Source organism: Oreochromis aureus, linkage group 3 (assembly GCF_013358895.1).
Source record: "Oreochromis aureus strain Israel breed Guangdong linkage group 3, ZZ_aureus, whole genome shotgun sequence".
Classification (NCBI taxonomy): Eukaryota; Metazoa; Chordata; class Actinopteri; order Cichliformes; family Cichlidae; genus Oreochromis; species Oreochromis aureus.
In genome coordinates, this window is record NC_052944.1 from 50,524,595 (window position 1) to 50,551,352 (window position 26,758).

The 26,758-nt window shown below is 41.0% G+C and overlaps 3 protein-coding genes and 1 long non-coding RNA gene across 7 annotated transcripts in view; all 4 read right to left on the minus strand.

The window, feature by feature from the left end:
* LOC116319915 (B-cell receptor CD22-like) overlaps positions 1-2,096 on the minus strand; it is a 30,109-nt gene extending 28,013 nt beyond the window's left edge. For 2 of the 4 annotated variants that reach the window (XM_039598768.1, XM_039598789.1), the window contains exons 1-3: positions 2,044-2,081; positions 1,329-1,428; positions 109-465 (exon numbers count right to left, since the gene is read on the minus strand). In XM_039598768.1, coding sequence (XP_039454702.1) covers positions 109-465; positions 1,329-1,428; positions 2,044-2,070 — 484 coding nt within the window. In that variant the 5' untranslated portion in view covers positions 2,071-2,081. Of the gene's footprint in view, positions 1-108; positions 466-1,328; positions 1,556-2,043 lie in introns of those variants that run through there. The other 2 variants (XM_039598782.1, XM_039598775.1) reach the window with 2 other exon arrangements.
* A 3,636-nt stretch (positions 2,097-5,732) lies between these two features.
* LOC116334932 (sialoadhesin-like) lies at positions 5,733-13,814 on the minus strand. Its single transcript, XM_039598798.1, has 10 exons — positions 13,594-13,814; positions 9,002-9,358; positions 8,655-8,879; positions 8,082-8,435; positions 7,705-7,935; positions 7,334-7,582; positions 6,959-7,222; positions 6,682-6,769; positions 6,535-6,592; positions 5,733-6,220 (listed from the first exon to the last, which is right to left on the minus strand). The coding sequence occupies exons 1-10, from the start codon at positions 13,691-13,693 to the stop codon at positions 6,173-6,175; spliced, it is 1,974 nt and encodes a 657-aa protein (XP_039454732.1). The 5' UTR covers positions 13,694-13,814; the 3' UTR covers positions 5,733-6,172.
* A 9,041-nt stretch (positions 13,815-22,855) lies between these two features.
* LOC116332534 (ladderlectin-like) lies at positions 22,856-24,259 on the minus strand. The gene is made up of 4 exons (XM_039599282.1): positions 24,213-24,259; positions 23,289-23,423; positions 23,006-23,117; positions 22,856-22,932 (listed from the first exon to the last, which is right to left on the minus strand). Exons 1-4 carry the CDS (start codon positions 24,231-24,233, stop codon positions 22,865-22,867), a joined length of 336 nt encoding a protein of 111 aa, XP_039455216.1. The 5' UTR covers positions 24,234-24,259; the 3' UTR covers positions 22,856-22,864.
* A 6-nt stretch (positions 24,260-24,265) lies between these two features.
* LOC120433270 lies at positions 24,266-25,050 on the minus strand. Its single transcript, XR_005608445.1, has 3 exons — positions 25,007-25,050; positions 24,848-24,926; positions 24,266-24,319 (listed from the first exon to the last, which is right to left on the minus strand). It is a non-coding gene; the product is annotated as an uncharacterized LOC120433270 (long non-coding RNA).
* Positions 25,051-26,758: the final 1,708 nt, after the last annotated feature.

A 26,758-nucleotide genomic window follows, 5' to 3' on the forward strand; every position in this document is an offset into this window, starting at 1 on the left:
CAGCAAAATATAAAATATACACAACATTCATAGCTTGTAGTGTCTCAAAGTTCAAGCAAAACTTTTCATTTCGAAATTATGTTACAAATTTTTACATAACAATCTGACCTGTGACAGACAGAGTGACTCCAGGTGATCCACTATATTTCCCTCCTGGCTGGTTTGTCACAAATCTGAACGTGTACTCAGCTGAGTCGCTCTCTCTCAGGTCTGTGATTCTCAGAGTGCAGTCTTTGTTATCACAGTGATACTGAACACGACCTGCAAACTCTGCCTCTGTCCTCACATCCACATGTTCATCATCCTTCATTTTAGTAAACCATACAGCTTTTTCAACTACAGTCACGTTCCCATTTACTCTGGATGGGTACGTGTAGGTGCAGCGTATGTCCACTGTTGATCCTTTTAAGGCACAAATCTGAGTAGAGGTGTAAGTCACTGACCAACCATCCTGACGCTGTACTGCTGTAACACAGAGCACATCAGAAACAAAACAATGAATTCTGCTGCTTTTAAAGGTGTGTCCACGCTCTCTACAGTTAATCTGTATGTGAGCTGAGGCAGGAGGACACACACTCTGAAGGTGCAGCGAAGGAATTTAACCTGTGAACCACGAGGAGGCTGAACTGAAGACAGGAAAAAATAAGAGAAGTCTTTGTGAGAAAAGAGATGTGACAGAAATAAATTTCCAGTTGATGGGAAAGTTTCTTAAAACATTGCTCAACCTTTGTCTGCATGTGAGCAGTTATTTATGATGCACTTGCAGGAAGAATTGTCAAACAGGAAAAGTGCTCTTAAAAAACAAACTGATGCTGAAACTAACTGCAACCAGGTTACAGCTGGGTCGGGTGATAATAAGAACAAGACCAAGCGGTCTCAGCGTGACTGCATTCACAGTTGTAAACTCAATACAATTAAAGTACTCATTGTGTAACTGAGGATACAAGCCCGCTATAAGAGAGGTCGAGACATTGTACTGTTCAAAATATTTTAAAAAATATTTTACAGACTCTTGTTCAGGTGGTTTATTGTATATCAACGGCAAAAAAATGAAACTTGGACCTTTGTGTGATTTTAGTGTAGCTTCACTGTTTAACTCAGTTTGTTTCTTTGTGTTGTGTCTCTGTGTTTTCTTGCTAATGTGACAAAATGGAGGCAGAGGAAAGTTTAACAGAAACTATCTTCTCTTCAACTCTTCCATAAACAGAGCTGGAGTTTAAAATGTTTAGAAAGCCATCAACTGCAAATGTTCCATATTTCTGTGTATTTTCTTATAGTTGATCAAAAGTCAGTTATCTGTAAAATATGAAAATGTAAATATAAAATACCTGACAAAGTGAGAAGACAGATGATTGCAGCTTGTGCTCCTTTCAGTCTCATGGCTGGTGTCCTCCTCTCTGCTGTGGCTGCAGACAAGTTCAAACACATCTGCAGGTAAATGATATATACAGGAAATGATGTCCATCATATTGATCTGATGTGTAGCTGATGGCGCTCTCCACTATAGTTAGTGTGCACAGTTACTGTAAATGCCTAAAACGTTATCAGAGTGCAGAATTTTTTCTTTGTCATCTCACTCTTTTCGAGACACAAACTTCTCAGTTTAACCTGCTGCTTCCTTCCTCTTTTTGACAACTAAAACTGCTGCAATTTCATCATTTTACTTCTGCATGTGCAACCAGTGACAAGAATAAACAGCCAAAGACAAACTGAAGTGGTCTGCACAGCCAAGACAAATATACCACCTCACACACACTATTATTACACATATGTGAAAATAATAAAACCCCATAGGGTACACGTGAAGTTTAGGTTCGATGCAGTCTTTTTGGCTTGGTACGCATATGTATCGAACGATACAATTTTTTAAATTTATTTTATCAACTTTTCTTCTGACGATGCTGTCTGTGTTGAGCGCTCAGTGGATCTGCGTTTGACTACTCCGCCTAGGCTGCACTGTCGAGCGCAGATCCACTGAACGCAGAGCAAGCTAGCGATACAGACGCTAAGCTCATTGCAACATGGCAACTGCCTCAATCCTACCCGAAATTGAACCTCCCCCACTCTCATTCAGATCTGGCGTTTGGACCTATCTTGGTTTTCATGTGAAGCATCACCCTGATGGTAAGCGCGTCATGGGCAAAAGTAAAACAGTATGTCGGATGTGCCACGCAATGCTCAATTTGTGGGAACTAGTGCGTTAGCGCAGTTAGCTTGTTAACGTGGTGACGCCGTCCAGCCTCACGCACGGGGCGATCCCGAGTCATTTAGACAGCCGTTAGCACATGATTCGCCTTATGGGGACCTGGTATGTTTAATATGCTGCTGAGAATATACCCCAGAAGAAGCGCATAGTATAGCTTTTATTTCGGAAAGAGCCATTTCTCTGTAATAAACTCTCTTTTCCAAAGATGAGTGATTTCTCGATCAGATAGATTTATTTTTTTAATTATTTTGTTGTTTCAGCAACATTAATTTAAAAACTGTACTTTTGAGTTAAAATTTATATTTATAATTTTAATAAATGACAAATTAAAAAGGTATGAACATTTTTTTTTATCGAAAAAATATCGAACCCTGACACCAAAGTATCGAACCGAACTGTGAATTTTGTGTATTGTTGCACCCCAAATATATATATACATATATATATATATATATATGTGTATATATATATATATATATATATATATATATATATATATATATATATATATATATATGTGTATGTATATATATATACATATATGCAGCCACATCAGACAACTTTAGGGTTAATCTAGGCCAGTGGAACATAAGACCAACAAACTGCGCGACAAAACAAGATAAGACAGAGTTTTTTGTCTTTGTGGCTCACAAGGGAAGCCAGCCCAGGCCTTCACCTGTCCTTAGCCAACTTCAACTGATTCCTTCGCTACAGCACTTTTTATTGTCAAGCAATCATTCATGAATATGCCATTACAAATACGTGACATTCTTAAGCAACATCAGTGTCTATATTCTGTGTGTGTGTGTGTGTGTGTGTGTGTTTCCAGTTATACCATACATAGACATACAACCTTTCAGTGAACTTAAACTGTGTGTATGAGGTATGCAGAAAAGCAGAAGTAAACGTCTTGCTGAAATATAAAAACATGAACTTGCAGTAGGACATTTAAAGGTGTGAAGTCTTACACTTGGAGATAACGAACAAGACAGTCTGGTTTCTACAGCTATAATGGAAATTATAACGTTAAGGCTGCTTCCGCTCATCTCATGGTGCACAAGTGCACACAGACCCTTATCAGACCTAATAAGGATAAGATACTTTATCGGCATACAAATGATTATATATTTCTAAGCATAAATGACAATACAAAAAATATCAATTCCGACACTGCCCACAGCACAAGATACTGAAAAATAAAGACTCACTAAAAGAAAAGAAAAAAAAAATGGCTAAAAATAATGGCTGGCTATTTTACAAAGGATGTGAATCTTCAAGAAACATCGACCTGCCGTTGCTGTACCCGACTTGTTTGCAGGGGTGCTTGGTTCAGCTGGTGATTCACCATTTAGCCAATTAGACCACTTAACAGTTTGACTAAGTTTCTGTTTCTTACAGATGTCCAAAACACAACACCAAAGAAAAAGAAAAACAGATTCAACAAAACCATGACAAAGGAGAATCATCATGGTTTAATCACTGTGGAAATGAGAAACAAACATCAGTATTGCTGGTGCCCCTTTTTGCACACAGCTTAAATGCATCATAATAAAGCTTTGAATCAACATCTGTTCTAAGATATTTATAACATTCAACATACTTCACAATGTGAGCTTTAACAGAGGTGTAAGAGAAATGATTTTGTGTGTATAAGTTATTTTATTGTAGAGTCTTTGCTGAACAATATCTTCAGGCAGCTGCTGTGATTTAGTGCTACATAAACTTTCTGTTTTTGAGTGCAAGGTTTAAGTAAATGACTATAAATGTATGTTATCGGGTCCTTAAGACTTATTTATTATGGAGTGGAAGGCCAGACTCTTACTTAGCATCAGGTAACTCCGAGTGTTAATGGAAGCCATGCAGAGTGACACTGCTGCTATTCTTTGGGTCCCAAAGGCTTGCTGTTTTTCTGATACTGGACTCGAACCAGCTTATTTGCAGCTATTTTGCTCTCCAAGTCTTTTTATTTCCGTCAGACTTTCAATTTTCAGCTCCTTACTGGCTATGTGGAGGTCAGAAGGTATACCATGTTTAAAGATATGATTCCTTTTCTGTATGCTGGACTTCACAGATTTAGTCACCCAAGGTTTATTGTTGGGATACATTTTAACTCGCCTTGATGGAATTATTGTGTCTCTACAAAACACAGTGCAAAAAATAAATAAATAAAATACTGACAGCTGGCCTTGCTTGCCAGGGGTTGAAAGGGTCCCACACCTTTGATGTCCTAGCTGGTGCCCTTGATGACATTCATTGTCAATACAGAATAAGGTGGGAAGTCGTAAGAACTACACCAGACAGTGGGTCAAACTATTTAAAAGCATTCCTTGTGTTTGGTGAACAACGTCAGCCTGAGAAAGCGGCATCAGAGTTGGATCAAGACTTCTGAAGAGACCAAAAGGGACTACCCAGACATTCATCATTCTGGAGCAAGATGCCAGTCTTGATTATCAGCTTCCTCCACATCAAAGGTATCCATGCCACCTATTAAATTTAGTTGCCACAACAGATGCTGCAAGAGATGCATGATGCATACAAATGGCTATCACAAGCCACCTTTAGAAATGCCAGGCAATCTGGAATAAGCTGGGTCGGTCTTACATGGCAGGAGAAATTGTGGAAAGTGAATGAATCTTCCAACTTATCCGGCCCAATTAAACTCATTGGAAGTCAACATACATAGCTCTGGAAAGAATCACAGGGATCATACAAGAGAAGGGGAGGATGCTATCAGGAATGTCTGTGAAAAATTCATAGTGAAAAGTTTTTTGTTTCTAAACTATGAAGTAAAAGACAAATGGAAAACAATGGCTGAACCCTGAGCCAGGTTCCTTCCTGTTAAAAGGGAGTTTTTCCTTCCCACTGTCGCCAAAGTGCTTGCTCATAGGGGGTCATATGATTGTTGGGGTTTTCTCTATATCTATTATTGTACAATCTACTGTACTGTACTGCAAATTACTTTTCATTGTGGATTCAGTGTCAATGAAAGTTATCTAAAAGAAGGTTTTTCAACCACAGAAAATGACCTTCACAAATTAAATTAATCATGAGCTTGTCAACCTTCACCTGTAGTACTTGTATGTTTGCACCCACTGTCATCACATCACTGATTTTTGTTTTCTTCCTACTGAGATTTTATGTTTTTTGTTTAGATTCATTGTGCTAATAGAGCATTTTAAAATGAAAAAAAATCCCTTTAAATTCAGACACGTGAGGTATTGCTGTAACTCAAAAGCTGGGTCCAAGACCCAGAACCCTGACACCGTGAAGGTGAATAAATGGACTCTTGTCCTGAATCGCTGCTTGTGAGTGTGTCGGCTCCTTGACACAGTGTACTACATAAAGGTAGACTCTAGCTAAATTGTTTGGTGCTGGTAAAGATCATTATGAGGTCAAGCTCATCATTATTTTTATCCTTGCATATGCATCCAATGACCGCTTCAATGTAGGTCACATATAGCATGCTGTGTCAGGTCTTGGGATTGTGCTTGTAAATCTATCCGGCTGCTGATAACTGCCAGAGTTTATAATCTTGGCATTTATTTTTATATCAAATCCAGCAATGTCTGAGTTCATGATCAGTTATTTTTGCTTTATGATGTGTTCTACCTTTGTAATAATGTGTTGCAAGGACAAGCATCAACCTGAACTGACCTTCAATATACAGAGCTGTTGTAGCTGCAGGTTTTTCTCTTTTGTTAACAAAAAACAGGCCGCAAGTGCTGTAAAATATTTTCTTCTGGATCAGCATCTTTTTGTTAACTTTTACAAACTAATGAATCTAAAAATACACCTTGGATAAGGACTTCTGTACTACACATAATCTGAACAGGTAACAGAAGAGCAAAAATAAGCTGTAATTCTAGTCTAACGTTGTGCTGCTGACAAACAAGCTTTATATAACTGGAGCTGAAAGTAAAAATATAAATCTGCATTGCATCAGCATCACTCTCCACTGTGCTGTTTTTACTTTCTGTTTCCATCAGCTGAGTCCTGTCTTTGGTTTGACTGCATCTGTACAAAGTAACAGAGTCTCTGATTAGATCTTCTCAAAAATTAGATGGTGAACTTTTGCTTGAAGGTTGGTCTGATGTTTCCATCCAGCAAACTCAAAGCAGATTGTCATGGATAAAATTAGATTTCTTTTTAAAATGTGGTCAAATGTTTTTACAGAAATTAACTTTTCTACTAAAAATCCATTTGTAATAAACTACTAAAATATTTACAATAACATGGATAATGATAGTATATTAAACAGAGTAAGAGATTAGACAAGATGTTTCATCAACATCAGTTCAATTCTGACCCTGTCTCTATCTCACTCTCACCTCCATTGTCTCCATAAGTTCATTTGATTCAGCTGTAGAGCTCAAAGGTTTCTTCTTCCTAATAACAAATAATCACATTTTAAATGTAAAACTATTAAATCAGAAAGTCAAAGACCACTTCTGCAACAGAGCAATGTTTTATTTTACCTCATCCACAAAATCACAAGAAGCAGAGGAATCAGCATCAGGACCACCAAAGTTAACCTGATAATATTCTGTATAATTATTGATTTCCCTAAAAATAAAGATAGAAATTGATGTGATTGAGAGAGAGAGAGAGAGAGAGAGAGAGAGAGAGAGAGAGAGCATATGCTTTGTTATTGAAAACCTGGAGAGGAATCTTATGTTCTTTGTAACTGTTTTTTTAGTAATGGCTCAGTGAAACATGTTGCAATAAACAGACTTGTGAATGTAGAAAGAGCACCTGTCACAACAGTGAGATGATGGGAGGTGGAGCTGCGACATCCTCTTGTGTTCTGGGCTTCACAGTAATAACTCCCACTGTGTTCAGGTCTGAAGGCAGTGATGATGAAGTTCTGTCCAGATGCTTTTGCTGAGTTATCATTCTCCTTGTACCAGGTGTAGTTAGCTGCTGAGTTAGCATCACTGCTACAGGTCAGAGTCACTGAACTGCCCTCCACTAACTCACCAGAGGGACTGACTGACACAGAGGGAAGCTTTGGAGCATCTGGAGGAAACCGAGAAAATAAAATTACATTCAGTGTGAGAAAATTTCCACCAAGAATGAAAACATTACAGGAAACTGTTATCCAACCTGATCACTGATCTGTTTACTTACACTGGACATCTATGAACAAAGACACAGAGAGCTGATCCTCAGTCTCGCACTCATAGATTCCTCTGTCCTCAGAGCTGATGGAGGTGAAATGATAAATACCTTCTGGTGTTAGAGGCAAGATTTGGATGCCTTTGTACAAAGTGTTCTTAGCTGCTGGATCAGCATCTGTTCGACAGGTCAGAGTGACTGAACTGCCCTCCACTATCTCACCAGAGGGACTCACTGACACAGAGGGAAGCTTTAAAGGATCTGCAGATAAAAGATTTCTTTGTTAAAGTTGGCGTTTAAACTCATGTAACATTACAGCATGATAAACTGTAGCTGGCTTGGAGCTGTGATATATTGTTGGTGACACAGTGAAATAGACTCACACACTGATGGAGAGCAATAATCCTCGTATCCTGAGAAAGCACAGGAGATGTTGTCTCCAGGATTAAAGTAGTCTGTATAAGCAGAAGTTTGCTGTGTCGTGTTTTTCTCTCCGTTCTTGAACCAGACGTAAGAAAGACGACCAGCTGGACTGCAGCTGCTTTCACACTTCAGCTCTGCCTCAGTCTGAGTCTGATGGACTGATATTATTCTGCTCACCTTCACCTGCAGAGCTGAATATGACAGCACAGCAGTGACATCATGTAGAGAGAGACTTTATGTGTGGATATGTAACTCTACATTTGATATCTGAGCTCACAAAACAATCACTTTTGTTTCCACTTAATTAAACCTGCTAACATTGTGTGTTCATCAGTACCTGTTACAGTCAGAGTTGTTCCAGGTAAACTGCTCTTCCATTCAAAGCTTTGTGTTTTGAATTTAAAGTGATACTCGGCTGAATCCCTCTCTGTCAGGTCTCTGATTCTCAGAGTGGAGCGTCCTCTCTCTGTTTCAATGACCTCAACACGACCTGCATAGTGGGAGTCTTTTCTGAGGTCCTCGGGGTGTGAGCGATGCTGCTGCTGATGACTACGTTCAGGACTGAACCAGAATTTGGACACAGCAGGATGTGTATGACTGTAGATGCAAGAAATGTCCACTGATGAACCTTTGAGGGCACAGATGCTTCTGCTGGTGTAAGACACTCTGTTACAGGTTTGATCATCAACACCTGAAATATATGAAACAGATTTGTTAGAGGAAGATTTGACTGCAGCACCACAGAGCAGGAGGCAGTTGGGACTTACTGTTGATATATTGACTTTACTGAGATTTAAAATAAACATGAAGGTGCAGCAACATCTTTTGTATTAGAAACAGAAATTAACGATCATTAATAAAAAGACTGCAGCAGCAGCTTTATGTTAGTGTAAGACTGAAGTAAACTCACACGCTAAAGGAGAGGGAAGCTTCTCATATCCTTTTACAGCACAGGAAATGCTGTCTGTATAACCAAAGTATTTTTCAAAAGAAGACTCCTTTCTGTCAATATTCACTTCGTTCTGGTACCAGACATATGAATGAGGATCAGGTAGATGACAACTGCTCTGACACGTCACCTTCTTCCATGTAGGATACAAGGTTGGCCAAGTTTTTATCACTTGTACCTGGAGAACTAAAAATTATACACAGCAAAATATAAAATATACACAACATTCATAGCTTGTAGTGTCTCAAAGTACAAGCAAAATCTTTCATTTTGAAAACATGTTATACATTTAAATATAAAAATCTGACCTGTGACAGACAGAGTGACTCCAGGTGATGCAGTATATTTCCCTCCTGGCTGGTTTGTCACAAATCTGAACTTGTACTCAGCTGAGTCGCTCTCTCTCAGGTCTGTGATTCTCAGAGTGCAGTCTTTGTTATCACAGTGATACTGAACACGACCTGCAAACTCTGCCTCTGTCCTCACATCCACATGTTCATCACCCTTCGTTTTAGTAAACCATAAAGCTTTTTCAACTACAGTCACGTTCCCATTTACTCTGGATGGGTACGTGTAGGTGCAGCGTATGTCCACTGTTGATCCTTTTAAGGCACAAATCTGAGTAGAGGTGTAAGTCACTGACCAACCATCCTGACCCTGAAATGCTGTAACACAGAGCACATCAGAAACAAAACAATGAATTCTTATGCTTTTAAAGGTGTGTCCACGCTCTCTACAGTTAACCTGTATGTGAGCTGAGGCAGGAGGACACACACTCTGAAAGTGCAGCGAAGGAATTTAACCTGTGAACCACGAGGAAGCTGAACTGAAGAGAAAAGTTTTTTGTGAGAAAAGAGATGTGACAGAAATAAATGAGAAAAGCGAAACTGATGTGTGCTGATGGATTTTCAGCTGATGGGAAAGTTTCTTACAACATGTCAGGGAGCAGCTGTGTGCAGGCAGGAAAAGACCCAGATGCAGACTCGGAAACGGGACGTAACTCAAACAATGGCTTTATTTACAGACTGGGGAAATAAACAATACAAACCTAACGTGGGAAAAGCTAGTTAGCTGACCACTCAGGAAACACACGGAGAATTCCACACAACCAGGGATGACATGACATGGAACTGAGGGAGACTGTGACATAAATACACAGAAAGCTAACAAGGAGGAGCACACAGGGAACACAGCTGACACTAATAATAATAATAATAATGAGACGGGGAAAGACCAAACACAAGATGACGCACACTGACGAGAGACTGTCAAAGTAAAACAGGAAGTACACGGCAGACACACAGACCCAGACTAGACACTGAACAGAAGTAAACCAACACAGAACATGGGGGTACAGGGACCAAAAGCTAAGCAGTAGAAATCTCAAACCAAGGAGAACAGAAGAGCTAGAAGCACAAACTGAAACCTGAAACACGACCATCCTAAGAAAACAAAAGCACAAAACTCAAAACACTGGTTCACCGATCCAGGACTATGACACAATATTGCTCAGTTATTTATAATGTACTTGAAGAAAGACTTGTCAAACAGAAAGAAATACACTTGATAAAGAAACTGACGCTGAAACTAACGGAAAGCAGGTCACAGCTGGGTCGGGTGATAATAAAAACAAGACCAAGCGGTCGCAGCATGATTGCACTGTAAACTTCTACTTGTAGAAGGGCTTGGTTACCCTGTGGGACTCCGGAGGCAGCCGACAGGTATCGACAGGCCAAGCGGAATGCGGCTCGGGCAGTGGCTGAAGCAAAAACTCAGGTGTGGGAGGAGTTTGGAGAAGCCACGGAAAAAGACTTTCGGACTGCCTCGAAGAGATTCTGGCAAACCGTCAGGCGTCTCAGGAGGGGAAAGCGGTGCTCTACCTGCACTGTGTATAGTGTTGGCGAAGCGCTGCTGACGTCAACTGAGAAAATTGTCAGGCGGTGGAAGGAATACTTCGAGGACCTCCTTAATCCCACTGACACGTCTTCCGAGGAGGAATCAGAGTCTGGGGATGAGAGGAATGACCCGCCAATTTCCGGGGGCGAGGTCACTGAGGCAGTTAAACAACTGCTTGGTGGCAGAGCCCCTGGTGTTGATGAGGTCCGCCCCGAGTTCCTGAAGGCTCTGGACGTTGTGGGACTGTCTTGGTTGACACGCCTCTGCAATGTTGCGTGGAGATCAGGGGCAGTACCCCTGGACTGGCAGACCAGGGTGGTGGTCCCCATCTTTAAGAAGGGAGACCGGAGGGTGTGTTCCAACTACAGGGGGATCACACTCCTCAGCCTCCCTGGGAAAGTCTATGCCAGGGTGCTGGAAAGGAGAGTTCGTCCGCTAGTCGAACCTCGGATACAGGAGGAACAATGCGGTTTTCGTCCTGGTCGCGGAACACTGGACCAGCTCTTTATCCTCTCAAGGATACTTGAGGGTGCATGGGAGTTTGCCCAACCAGTCTACATGTGTTTTGTGGACTTGGAGAAGGCATTCGACTGTGTCCCTCGGGGTGTCCTGTGGGAGGTGTTGCTGGAGTATGGGGTGTCTGGCCCATTGCTACGGGCCATTCGATCCCTATACAACCGTTGCAAGAGCTTGGTTCGCATTGCCGGCAATAAGTCGGACTCGTTTCCAGTGGGTGATGGGCTCTGCCAGGGCTGCCCTTTGTCACCGGTTCTGTTCATAATTTTTATGGACAGGATTTCTAGGCGCAGCCAAGTGGCGGAGGGCTTTCACTTCGGTGGCCTCAGAATCTCATCTCTGCTTTTTGCGGATGATGTGGTTCTGTTGGCTTCATCGGGTGGAGGCCTCCAGCTCGCACTGGAACGGTTCGCAGCCGAGTGTGAAGCAGCGGGAATGAGGATCAGCACCTCCAAATCTGAGGCCATGGTTCTCAGCCGGAAAAGGGTGGAGTGCCCACTCCGGGTCAGGGATGAGTTCCTGCCCCAAGTGGAGGAGTTCAAGTATCTCGGGGTCTTGTTCGCGAGTGATGGGAGAAGGGAACCGTAGATCGACAGACGGATTGGTGCTGTGGCTGCAGTGATGCGGACGCTGCACCGGTCCGTCGTGGTGAAGAGGGAGCTGAGTGTAAAAGCGAAGCTCTCAATTTACTGGTCGATCTCGTCCCTACCTCACCTATGGCCACGAGCTGTGGGTAGTGACCGAAAGAACGAGATCGCGGATACAAGCGGCAGAAATGAGCTTCCTCCGAAGGGTGGCTGGCCTCTCCCTTAGAGATAGGGTGAGAAGTTCTGCCATCCGGGAGGGGCTCAGAGTAGAGCCGCTGTTCCTCCACATCGAAAGGAGCCAGTTGAGGTGGTTCGGGCATCTGACAAGGATGCCTCCTGGGCGCCTCCTGGGTGAGGTGTTCCGGGCATGTCCCACCGGGAGGAGGCCCCGGGGCAGGCCCAGGACACGCTGGAGAGATTACATCTCTCGGCTGGCCTGGGAACGCCTTGGTGTTCCCCCGGATAAGATGGAGGAGGTGGCTGGGGAGAGGGAGGTCTGGGCTTCCCTGCTTAGGCTGCTGCCCCCGCGACCCGGCCTCGGATAAAGCGGATGAAGATGGATGGATGGACTTCTACTTGTATACATTTGAAGTACTTATTGTGTAACTGAGGATACCTGCTCTGTATTACTACTTTCTTTAATTGAAACTTATTGAAAATGTGAATCTGAGACTCATTTGGTCAAGTGTTTGGAAAAATAAAAATCTTTAAGTTTGATATAACAACAAAATACAAATGAAGAATACAGCCGGACAGGAACTGTGACAATGCTGATAATAAAAATGTTTTACAGACTTTTGTTCAGGTGGTTTATTGTATATCAATGTCATTAAAATGACAAATAACATTTGGACCTTTGTGTTTCTAACGGAGCTTCATTGTTTAACTCGGTTTGTTTCTTTGTGTTGTGTCTGTGTGTTTTCTTGCTAATGTGACAAAATGGAGGCAGAGGAAAGTTTAACAGAAGCTTCAAACTATCTTCTCTTCAACTCTTGCATAAACAGAGCTGGAGTTTAAAATGTTTAGAAAGCCATCAACTGCAAATGTGCCATATCTCTGTGGATTTTCTTATAGTTAATCAAAAGTAATCAAAAGGAACTGCTCTGCCTCGGACCGGAAGGCGTTTCAGAGGGTCGTGAAAACTGCCCAGCGCATCGCCGGAGCACCACTTCCTGCCATAAAGGACATCTACAGGAAGCAGTGTCTGAAAAGGGCTGGGAAAATCATCAGAGACCCCAGTCACCCATCACATAGACTCTTCACCCTCCTGCCCTCTGGGAGGCGCTACAGGAGCCTCCGGACTAAGACCACAAGGTACCGGAACAGCTTCTTCCCCACAGCTGTCAGACTCCTGAACTCTGCCTCCTGACATCTGACCCACGTTAAACTCATGGACTGAACATACACACACCCACAACCACTAGCACTTTACCACTACTGTATAGTTCTGTGTAGATAATCATTCTGTACATACGATAATTTTTAATCCCACAACTGTTTATAACTTACATAGTTCACATTCTGTATAACTGTATATCTCAGATTTCTGTATAGTCTTTATTTCATATTTATATCCTGTTCATAGCCTGTACATAGCTTGTACTCATTACAGCCTGTACATACTTATAGTTATAGAATATTCATAACATACTTCACACTGTGTACATTAGAACATACCATAATAGACCCATTTCTGTAATATACTTACACATCTCTATTATTGCTAAATTATATTGTAATATATCTATATCACGACTAAAGCACTTTCTGGATGGATGCAAACTGCATTTCGTTGCCCTGTACCTGTGACATGTGCAATGACAATAAAGTTGAATTCTAATTCTAATTCTAATTCTAAAAGTCAGTTATCTGTAAAATATGAAAATGTAAATATAAAATACCTGACAAAGTGAGCAGACAGATGATTGCAGCTTGTGCTCCTTTCAGTCTCATGGCTGGTGTCCTCCTCTCTGCTGTGGCTGCAGACAAGTTCAAACACATCAGCAGGTAAATGATATATACAGGAAATGATGTCCATCATATTGATCTGATGTGTAGCTGATGGTGCTGTCCACTGTAGTTAGTGTGCACAGTTACTGTAAATGCCTAAAATGTTATTGGAGTGGAGAATTTCTGCTTTGTGATCTCACTGTGGTCGAGACACAAACTTCTCAGTTTAACCTGCTGCTTCCTTCCTCTTTTTGACAACTAAAAGTGCTGCAATTTCATCATTTTACTTCTGCATGTGCAACCAATGACTGCATTAAAGTAGGTTGCTGCCACAACAAAGCTATTTTACACCTTGTTGTTTTACGTTGTGGGACCAGAAATGTACTTCGCAAAGGGTATAAATCATCAAGAAACATCGACCTGCCAACTGCTGTAACCGACTCGTTTCGAGGGGTGCTTGGTTCAGCTGTGTCAGCCAAGTAGACCAGTTAACAATTTGACTAAACTTCTGTTCTTTACAGATATCCAAACCATAAAGATTAAAAAAAAACATGAAACAGATTCATTAAAATACAATAAAAGAGAATCATCATGGTTTAATCACTGTGGAAACAAACATGGGAATCCCCGGTGGCCCTTTATGTGTCATGGTCCTGGGCCACGTTGGCCCAGTATTCTTAGTTTTCATGTATTTTGTTCCTTATTTAGGCCATGCTTCCTGAGTTGCTCTGTTACGTTGTTTCCTTATGTTTTTCCCCTTGTGACTCCTACCCCCTGTGTGCCCTCTGTGTATCTGTGAGCCCTCATCTCTCCTTGTGTTTTATTCCATGTTTTACCCAGCCCGTTATGTCTGTGCTCTCCCCGTGCTCTCTCTCCTCCTGTCTGAACCTCTGTGCACTTCCTGTTTTACTTTGACAGTCTCCCGTCAGTGTTGCGTTCACTCCTGTTGTGTCTTGTTATGATTATCAGTGTCACCTGTGTTTCCCCGTGTGCTCCCACTTCCCTCGTTAACCCTCTGTGTATTTATGTCTGCCTCTCCCTCAGTTCTGTGTCGCGTTCTCCCTCATGACTGTGTGCCCCTCCGTGTGTTTCCTCGTAAGTCAGTTACCTTAGTACTTCCCAGTTTAGTTTCATGTTATTTTGTATCGCTATTATCTACTGTCAGCAATAAAGCTGTATTTTGAGTTCAGTCCTGTTTTCCTGTGAGTCTGCGTTTGGGTCCACTTCCTGCCTGCCACACAGCCGGTCCATGACATTATGCACACAGCCTAAAATTAAATTAAAGTAAAATTAAGCTTTGTATCAACAACTGTTCCCAGATATTTACTGAATATGTTCTACAATCTGACTTTTAATAGAAGTTTGACTCAAAAATGAGTCAACACCTATTGTACAAAAAGGTACATGCTCAAAATCTGCCATAAAACCCTGACATAGCATTTAACCCTTTAAATGGGGATGGGACATTTGTGGTGATGTGTAAAATTATCAGAGGACCTTTTTAATTTTCAGAAACACATCAAATGTTTTAACACAAAGAGCATACCAATGACAGACTCCAGGGGAACCACAGACCCTAGATTGAAGGTGGACTGAAGTATGAGCTGAACTGAAAAGGATAAACGTAAGAGAAGCCTTTCTGAGAGAGAAGTCACTGAAAAAATAGTCCATGTGTTTAACACATTCGTCATTCTTCATTTACTGTGAGATAAGATCACACCATGCTTGGTGAAAAAAATGCAGAGAAATGCAGAACTGACATGTGTGACCATTAACACATACGTCATACATAACACAAAGCAGAACCAAAGTTATATAAATGGCACTCTTTCATTGGCTTGAAGGGATATAGAATAACACACAAGTGTTTAAAGCCATTACATGCTAAAGTTTGATTAACTTTATTGTTTCTTTAAGAATTAAGCTGATAAATGATTTCATGTTTCATGGTTGGTGTCCTCCTGTCTTTGCTGTGGCTGCAGACAGGTTCAACCACAATAGCAGGCAAATAGAATATAAGAAATAATGTCCATCACATCAATAAATGTAGCTCGTGGTACTCTATACTCCACTGTACTTTATTGGCCAAATGTTATGATTAAAAATCTGGTCAAATTAGTAAAATTGTAGAAAAAAAACATATTTAATTCAGGTCATTACTGAAAATTACATGTGAGAAAAATATGATTAGAAATTCCCTCATTTTACTTTTAAGGTAAAGAGTCTTTACCTTACAATATAAAGCCCATTAACGCAACTGTTTGTATGACTTAATGCTTCCTAAACAGGCACAATACTGTTACGGCCCTAGCAGGGCCTCCTGAAACTGCCCTTGTACCGCCTCCTCCTCTCTTGCTCCACCCCTCTGTCTCTCTCTTCTCTCTCCCCAGGACACAGCTGCTGTTCATTGGCCTTGTTTACCACCTGGGCCCAGTCAGCAATCACCTCTCTGAGGTCATATAAGCTGGGGATGAATTGGATGTGGGAGAGCGGTTTTCTCTGGTGTCCCCAAGTTGTGTGTGAAGGTGGCGAAAGAGGTCCTATTATGTGATTGTCCTGCCTGTGGTGTGGAGTTGTAGGAGCAGTAGGAAGAGTAGCCTTCATGTGAGTGGTGTGGGTTTGTGGGCCTCAACAGCAGTGAAGCTTGCTGCTGCTAGTGACAGAGTGGGCTTGTGGGCCCCCAGAAGTGCCTCCTCGTGGTGTGGAGATTTTTGTTTGGTTGTTGCGACATTTTTCTTTTTCTAGTGTTATTGGAAAAATATTGGTGGTGTTGCCGGCTCTTTCAGTAAAGATCATTTGAAATAAAGCTATAATATATACTGAACAGTCTGTATGGTTTCCTTTCATTCGGTTCTGGACCCATTTGTTACCAGTCCCCACACACACCCCTAGACCTCTACGTGGGGACGTAACAATACAAAGAAACAAACTCAGTCAAACAATAAAACTACACTAAAATCACAGAAAGTTGAGGCGGAGGAATGTTTATGTGAAGTGACACAACTCTAGTAAGATGCACATACAGCTCATTACCCAAGCCTGCTGAAGAAGAGGATGAATTCAGAAATCATGGTCCCCACACTCATCAACCACAGTCTGTGTGCGACTGCATGGGAGTGCACTTCTTCTCAGTGTTGGACGTATCATTAGATTAGTTTTTCTAGGGTAGCATTAGTTTTCTGGAAGAGAGTAGCAGATCACTCACAGCCTTTATTACACCTTTGGCTTTTACTCACCTCCAGCAGAGTTCCAGTGCAGTATGGAGGAGTGCCGATAAAATATCTCAGCCATATGTGGATAACAATTATGTCCACAGCAAATAATCTGAGTACCATCTGCATAATATTAGGGAGGTTCTGTACTACTATCAAGCACATGGTGTGAACCTGACTCCAAATAAGTGTGAGGTGTTTAAAGATGTTATGGACATTTAATTAGCAAAGCCTGCAGAGATACAATGAGGAGTAGCTAACATATTTGAATAAAATCCAAGCTTGAGTGAAAGAGAGGCCATCGCAGCACTGACAGCAGTCTCTCTCTCCCCATCCCTGCACAGCCCTGGGTTTAAATACAGTCAAGAGAACAAAATGTATTACACAGCTGTTGTTTCACCTATGATTTCCTCCAAGGAAAGAGTTTACCCTAATCACCTCTTTACAGGGTCAACCCAGCTCTTTGCCACTCTGCCACTTCCCCCATTCTCAAAGACATGGTAAACAAAAGACTTCACTACCAGTGGAATCCTGCCCCACTCTGGGGTCAGCCTGCCTGCAATAAAGTTAAAGCTGAATGTTCCTCCACTTCCCAAGATACAATCACCAGGCCCCACCATCTAACTGTATCCAACAAAGCGTGAAACATACATATTAAAACCAAGTGACCAATACATCAGTAAAAGAAATTCCAATACAAAGACAAAGTGACATTTCTGGGAAGGATTGTGTCTAAAGATGGCTACTGCATGGATCACACTGAGTTAGCACCCGTTTAAGCACTGAAAACTTGCAAGTCTGAGACGGTGGGAGATTTGAGAAAAATGCTGGTTTTCCTTGTTCTACTACCGTCCATATATACCAAACGTCTCACACACTCCCAGGCCACTTTACAGTCTGCCCAAAAGACAAAGACAAAGGATCAAGTGGAAGCATGCACAAGAAGAAATCAGACCAAATTCCCTCAAGCCAGCCAATCACAGTGACAGACCAACATCAGGCAGTGCTATGCCATCTTATTGACAATCTGCTAAGTCCACCACTCTTGGGCTATCCTGATTTTGAAAAACCATTTGTTTTGCACTGCGATGCCTCCCAAAAAGAACTGAAGCGGTATTGAACCAGAGACAACAAGGTAAACTGGCTGTCATTTGTTATGGTTCAAGAACACCCAGCTGCTCTAGAAACTAACATTCATTCTGGAAAGTTAGTTTCTGGAAATGAAATGGGCAATTTGTGAAAGATTAGCAGAGTATCTGTATTATGTACCTTCCTTCACAGTGTATACAGATAATAATCTGTTAACATATGTGTTGACCACAGCAAAGCTAAATGCTACAACACAGCAGACCTTAGGTCATCTGACAATCACACACAGACACAAATGATGCCCACAACTAAGAGTAAAAACAAGGTCATTGTCACATGGTTAATTTAAAACCATGGGGGGGTGTACTGTCATGATCCTGGGTCATTTACCCATTTAACCAGCGTTTTGTGTTTCATTTTGGATTCATCTTATTTTTTGTGTTAATTCTTATTTTGTATTAGTGCTTAGGGTTTGTTTCTTGTGTGTAGCGCTTTAGTGTTCTCCCTCCTTTGCTCTGTTAGTGTCACTGAGTTTGTCTTTGTGAATTTCCTGTTTTACTTTGAAGGTCTGTGTCTGTTATCACTGTGTCAGCTTGTGTCTTCCTGTCATCTTGTGAATTAGGATCAGCTGTGCTCCTCTCCTGTGTGCCATTACCTGATTACCTTGTGTGTGTATATATAGTGGGTGTCAGTCTGTGTTAGTGATGGCCAAATGAAGCCTTCTGAAGCGCTGAAGCTTGTATTGAGAAACGGTTCATTACTCGAAGCTTTTCAACACAGTCCTCTCCGGTCTGGGCCCTGTTTCAGAAAGCCGGTTTAGTGCAAACTCTGAGTAAGTATACCCTGAGTTAACGAAAACTCTGGGTTTTCGGTTTCACAAAGCGAGTTTAGATTAATTCTGAGTGAGTTACTATGACGACACACTCCGTGAAGCTAACCTGCCCCCTAGCAGGTTTACTTCAACTAACCCTGAACTTCTCCGCCTCTTTGTCGGAAACCTGACTGTAGGAAGTGTCAGACATGGCGTGCCCCTTACTTGAAGAGCCAGTAGATGTTGAAGCCCAAATTCTCCGCAGAGCTGTCCACCGGGAGAGAGTGATTAGAGCGCGTTTGGACATTTTATCATTTCCTGATGATTTTCTGTGTGAACGTTACCGTTTTCAGCACAATCTATAATTTATTTGAATAACATCCTCAGGCCTTATATTGCTCATGTGACACATCGCGGACATTCTCTCAGTTCTGTACATATTATTTGTATTGCACTTCGTTATTTTGCAAACGGGAGCTTTCTGTATAATATTGGTGACGCTGAGCACGTTTCCAAGGCTACCGTCTGTCGGGCAGTCAGGAATGTTACAGTTGCACTGAAACGTCTCCTGTACTCGCTTGTGGTGTTCCCGGTCATAGACCCACAAGATTTATCAAAGAGGATTCCACAAAATTGCAGGTATCAGGATGAACAAAACTTAATTCATGATGTGGTGATACTTGAACTACTACTTAGATTTTACATTTATTTTCAGGGTTCCCAGGCGTGATTGGCTGTATAGATGACACTCACATTCCATTCTGCTGCTTGAAGTGTTCCATTTCCAAAAAGCATTTTTTTTATTTTCTTGATCAAACAGGTCTTGTACAGCTGCTTTACAGGGAGCTATTGAAACACAGAAAATAGCATTGACATTCATAGTACATGCCTACTTAGGTTGGTTGTAAATCAGTGCTGAACATCTTACTGAGGAAAGGTTTGTTGGAGAAGTGGCTGGACCCTCTTCCTCTACATTTTTATATTTCATTTTACTTGCTGCCAGGAACGTTTGGGGCCTGTTGGGTTGCACATGCGCTCACATCACATCACAAAATAAAATGTATAAAATAAAATGAAATATAATAAAATAACATGTTAAATGGGTGGAAATCCCTAGATCAATTTTTAAATTAACACTCACGCATTGACTCTGTCGGCCATGCATGCTCCCTTTCTTTTGCAGCTGAGGCTGTGTTACTTTTTTTCCGCAAAATTTGCATGTTATCGGCATATGCTGCCATCAGAATTTCGGCCTCAAGCGCTGTAAAATACATTGGCCGCGCCTTCTTTCCCTCCGTCTCCATGGTGACTCGCTTAATCTGTGCTCCACTAATCAGGGCTTTATGCGCTTGCTTAACTTGGGGTTAAAGCAACTCCGCGTTGATTGAACTAATTGTTATCAGCCTTTCTGAAACCGAATATTCCGAGTTGGACAGTTCGGGGTTACTCAACCCTGAGTATCATTTTTAACTCTGAGTTTTCTAAACCGGCTTTCTGAAACAGGGCCCTGGAGGCGAAAATTATGAAGAGCAGCTTGAATCTGCAAAATAAAACGGACTGCTTAATTCTCACTGCTCACTCCAGAGTGGAGTTCTCTCTGATATTGGGCCAAAGTTGCGTTGCTTTGAACATGTAATTGTTATTTTTTTTTTCCTCGATTGGGGGGGCTGAAAAAATTGTAATGCTTATTTGCTTTTTTGTGCACTTTATGTTCAACTTTATTGTTGTGCCTGAAATGAACAAATTAAAAAAAAAAAAAAACAAAAAAAAAACATTTTGATCAATAAACTTTCCTTATGTAAATATGCACCATGGTGTGGCCTTTCTTTGCTTATGACTCCTTGATGTTGGTAAATAAAATAGATGCAAAATACATATAATAACATACAACACATTATGGCGCATGCCTCTGCTGTGAGGTCCTGCCTCCAGGTACTTCGCCATCTGTCACCATCAACACACTCCACAAATCCCGTGAATGATTCACTTCCTTATATCCATTTGAATCAGGTACTCAGTAGCGGTTTTTGACACGGGCGACACGGGCGGTTACCCGGGGCGGCATCGTGGTGGGGGGCGGTATCACGGGCATCGGCAAAAAAAAAAAAAAAATTGCTCGTACTCATGCTGCCCCGACGTCATGCCAGCGCATATTGGGAATGGCATAGGCACCGATAGGTTTTCTATCGCCCATTTGCTGGGAGTAAGGGCGCCCTCTGTTTGCGAGGTGCGCCTGCTGCTTGCGGCACAGGGAGGAGAGGGCGGGGCGGCGGGGGATTCTCTGGCTGGAGCAGCATCTAATAATCAACTCGCAAAATAAAACAAAATAAAAAAAAATAACAAACACGAAAACACCAGACATTATGATACAGACTTATAATTCGCACCGATGTTTTTTCGAAATTCTATACACGAAAAGTGAGCGCGAGAGCCCTCAGTGCGCCTGCTCGCTGCTGAAGTCAAAGTAAACTTTATTGTCATCTCCGCTACATACAGGCTATGTCCACACGTAAACGGCGTTTTTGGTCACTGAAAACGGAGATTTTTAAAAACGCCTGCCAGGGTGGATATTTTCTAAAACTCCGTTTTTGCATTTACGTGTGGACGAGAAAAACGGGGAAAACGCAGCGTCAAAGGTGTGCGCCTTTTTTGACGTCACACTGTGCGCCACGTTATTGTTTCGGTGAAATGAATTTCTACAATACTGTTACTGTTAATTGTACTCTCTGCAGTGTTTAAATGCTTACATATACACACACAGTTACTGTGCCTCCACACACGACTCGGTTCTGCTTCTATGCCCCATCTTTGTTTACTATTTCCCACCGAGGCTTCTAGACTTCTGATTGGCCAACATTTCTACACGGTTAGGAATATATCGCCACCTGTTGCTTTGGCATGTTCCTAGCAGCGTTTTCCTTCATTTCTGCGTTTACGTGTGGACGGGATTATTTTTTTAAACGAAAACGGAAAATCTCCGTTTTCAAAAATACCCGTGTATGTGTGGACGTAGCCACAGTCTAGTATATAGAGAGACGAGACGACGAGGCTCCAGTTACAGCAGTGCAAGTAAACAAACAATAAATATAAGAAGAGTAAGAAAATAAATATACACTTTAGGACTCGGGGTAACGGGATCAATAACAATTTAAAATTTATAATTTACAGTTTGATGATTTAAAGTCTCACACACAACCCGTCGAAAGGGGAGGGGGGCCGGCTGCTTCCAAATAGAGCACATTTCATTCATAATGTTGTAAATCCAAGCCCATTATGTATTCATGTTTTGAATCCTGGGTTGTGCGAAATCCCAGAAATACACCTTAGACAAAGTTAATCTGTGAACTAAGGTGTAGGTCTGTTAGGTTATGTTGTGGTGATCCTCAGGTTGGGGGATTTGTGTTCATACTGGAGTGCAAAATTAAAACCAATGGAAGATGGAGAAGAAAAGTTCAAAGCCATCAGGTGCTCAGTTTGGAAAAAATAGAAAAGAAGAGGAGGAGAAACGAGCAAAAGATACAGGTAAGCAGATGTGTGATTGGATAATGGCAGGTCATCCTGAAACAATCAGAATCAGAATCAGAATACTTTATTAATCCCTAAGGAAATTATGTGGGTGCTCCAAGAAGAAATGGTAAAAATATTAACAGTAACAGACTAAGCTCCAAACAATACATTATATTACAGATTTTAATATTAATTGACGATTGTCAATTGTTGATTTGTCCTGTTCTCATTGTATGACAAATTATGATGGCTGTTTGGTAGCCGTTTGCATACTATGCATACTCTCTCTCTCTTCGTGTGTGTGTGTGTGTGTGTGTGTGTGTGTGTGTGTGTTTCTCTGGTGAATTTCGACAACAGTTTCATGTTAATGTACAATCCTTAATATGTTTTGTGTGAGTGTGGGGGGGGCGCCAGAGGGAGTGTTCGCCCGGGGCGCCAAACAGGCTAGGACCGCCACTGCAGGTACTGAAGCAGTTACGTGCGTAATGAAGCTTCGGACGTCACTGGTCATGTGACTTTTGCCAAACGAAGCAAGCCTCGACACAGTGCTTCTGAACCAGTGTGTTGTTTTTTTCGACACACGCATTTGTATTTGTGCTTTCATCAGATTTTCTTGGCGCAGACAGATGGAATAACATATTCACAGCCACCGTCATCCCAGCACTTTTTGTCTGTAAGCAGCAAAAACCTAGTTAGTGCAAAGTAAACACATGATCATTTTATCATGACCACACAGTTATTTACCTGAGAAATTTACATATGCACAGTTCTGATTGCCCTCATAATTATCAGGCTGTCCAGCACACCAGTTTGTGTATTTGAGAGGTGTCCCGTCACTCCAAAACCAAAACTTTTCCTGGGAAACACAAAATAATACATTATGCTTTCTAAATAAGGCACATTGATACATCCTGCATAGTATTTTGAGTTTTCTTTCGTCTTTTGTCTACTCTGTCTACTTTTTTATTCTTGTTTTTCTTAATTTCCTGGTAAATAACTTTCAGACTTTGTGTTATGAGCAGCATACCTTTATTGCATCCGAAGCTCCAATCCAAGCATTTCCATCCTGCTGAGTGGCATCAGATATCAGCCTCTGAATCAGCTGGTACTCCTCAAGGCTGTGCACAGATGCAAGGTTTGCATTCATGGACTGACAGTTTATCTACAGTGAAGAGACAGGAGAATTGCCCAAAATATATATATATATATTTTTACATTAGTAAACACATAAATCAATTTTGCATTTTATACTAACCAGAATTAATAAATGGTTCACCATTTTTTAATTACAATTGAGTTATATATATATATATATATATATATATATATATATATATATATATATATATATATATATATATATATATATATACTGTTTATTAAACGTAAACGCAAAGGGTTATTCAGTATTACATTTCTACTCTGACCTATGGCCACGAGCTCTGGATAGTGACCAAAAGAATGAGACTACAAGCAGCCAACATTAGATTTCTCCAAAGAGCATTTGTTCTCTCCCTTAATTACAAGGTGAAGAGTTCAGTCAAGAGTTCAGCCAGATGAAGTGGATATCTCTTGGGTACCTCCTGGGTCAGTTGTTCCAGCCATTTCCTAGGAGTCTCTGGGACAAACCGAGGACATGCTGGATCATGCAGATTACATCTCTTGGCTGACCCTTGATGAGCTTGAAGATGGGGAGAGGAGAGGGACGTCTTAAACTTCTTAAACTTTTCTGTTTGGTCTACTGTCCCCACCACAGCAACAATAAGCAGCAGAAAATAAATGTAGATGGATGGATAAATTGTTTTGTGTGCACATGTCATCAGAATGTAAGTATTGTTGTTGTGAAACATCAATTTAAAGCAGTTGTTGATACTGAAGATGATACTGAATAACCTAAGTATCAGAGAAAACATTTTCAGAATAACTGGTTGATGATAATCACTGATATTACCTCAGCCTGAGCCCAGCTCATGGGCTTAGCAACGTAGATGAAGCACTGGTCGTACTCAGTCCAACCACAGGGACAAGATGGGGACTTCTTGACAAGATACCATTCTCCTATTGACAAACAGCATGATGTTGAATTGAGTCATTGTATGTGATTAACTGGTTTCATCGACACTAGTACTGCTTACAATATTCATAATTAGAATCTGAATTTAAAAAAAATGAAAACAATTATTGCATATTTTTGGTTTAATTCGATAAAATAAGCCTTTAACATCATTGTATTTACCACAGACTTTGCAGATTAACATGATAATATTATGTGGTGTTTAAACTATATATTTAAAATGTTCTTTGTATGAGCAAATATGTATTACAGATACTGCCTCCAAGTAATTCTGAAAAAAGAAAAATAGACATTATATCATATGTAGGAAAGTTGTTTTTTCATGGTTGATGACAAAGATAGAAACTCTAGAAGCATTTATTGCGGTTTAGAATTTAAATTTTCAGTTCAGGTTAACCAGACATACTAAATATTATCTCAAATAAATCAGAGCACTAAGAAGTCAAAATTATTGCATCTGTGTCGTTCCCTGCCTTTACAGTATGATAAAAGAAATATACAATAATATTCACCAGCAGCAGTGGTCACCGTCGCCATTGCACACAGAAGTGCAGAAACAGTCATCAGCTTCATCATGGTGATCTTTAGTATCTGCAGGAAACAGAAGGCCCAAAGTGACCAGCAGTTAATAAAAGAAAGTATGAAATATGATCAGGAAGCTTATATCACACCTGTTGTAGGATATCTTCTCTTGTCAGTGTCAGACTATAGCCTCAGTCTTCCAGAGTGGATGTGCTAAACAAGTCTCAGTCCTGCACTTATATTCACTCTTAGATATACATCTCAAAACCACAAACAAACACTTGGCATATGTCTGTTGACTCAGAGTCAAAACAGACGTAGGTTAGGACTTTAAGTTGTCTTGAAAGAAATATAGCAACTGTATCACCACACACCTCTCCATGTGCTATCAACTCCCATTAAAAAAACACATTGTGTTTACACCATCAGCCCTACATGAAACTGAATCAGGTTGTTGCTTCAGGGAAAGCTGGATGCTCAGTCAACATGCTCAACAAATAGCAAATGAAATTCAATGGTTTGAAGTCTGTTTTCTTAAACTTAATGTCTTTAATTATTTTATGCTTTTGTACATATAATATTTGATGGTTATGCATCACCACATCTCTGATATGCATATTTACTAATTCTGATTAAATGGTTGTCTGCAGTATTAAATAATAACGATTATCCCACAAATAACGGATGACAGAAAATACACTGGAATGCTACAGGTGATGTCACTTTGTGATAGTTTTCAGTTTCTCAAATTAAAGGTAGGTTAACATTTTTGAAATGGTCTGTTCCCTATGGCAATATGAGGTGTTGTTAGTGCTGTCTCAACTGTGGGTAAGAGATTTCTGAGACAAATTAAAAGGTAGAGCTCTGCTATCACTTCTGACATAAATGAAGACAGGAAAGTAAACAGCACTGACATTTGTAGGGTTACTGAAGTTTGGCTAGCTGGTATATAACAATATTCTACGTGATCGCTAGCGACACAACTATTGTTAGCATAATAATAACAGTGTGCAATACACATACACATACTGTGAAAAGATTTTGTTTATTATTCAAATATGCTTTGCTTGTGATTGTGTAAACTCTGAATGACGATTCACCCTGATAAACATGAAGCCTTGCCTATGCTTATCATATGCATGTGAAGACAAGTTCCTGTGTAAAGAGGAACTGAAAGTTCCACTTAAGCAGATGTTTAGTCTAAGTATGAACAGAACGTTTTAGCAAGATATGCATTTGTCTGTTAAGCAATCTATATTCTTTAGCAAGATATGTCTGTGAAGGTTCTCAGTCATCCAGGTCATCGTAGTCAAAGGAGTTTGCAAAGAAAAAGCGTCTGGACTTCTTTAAGTTGCTGGAAGACGTTTCACCTCTCATCCGAGAAGCTTCTTCAGTTCTAAGGTCAAATGGCCGAGAGTCCCAGATTTAAACCCAGTGGGAGTATCCTCCCAAGGAGGGACAAAGGACCCCCTGGTGATCCTCTAATCACATGCGCCCAGGTGTGAAAGCGGGTGTGGGACCTAATCAGCCAGGGTTTCGGGTGAGCCCATTGTGAAACCTGGCCCCACCTTGTCATGTGAATTCCTGAGGTCAGATGGCCCAGGATGTGAGTGGGCGTTAAGGCGTCTGGGGAGGGAACTCAAAACTGGATTATAGATGCCAGACAGTTGGTGTCGTAAACCACCGCCTCTGTTCAAAGATGGTAAACTTTTCAGATTGGAGTAGTAAAGGAATCAAATATTTAGAACATATACTAGAAGGAACAGAATTTATTTCATTTGACAGACTAGTTACACAATATGGGATCAACAAGAAAAGATTTTAGAATATCAACAAATTAAATCCATAATAAAAAGAGATTTAAACCGGGTCAAGTTGAACTACAAACGCCACCAAGTGTG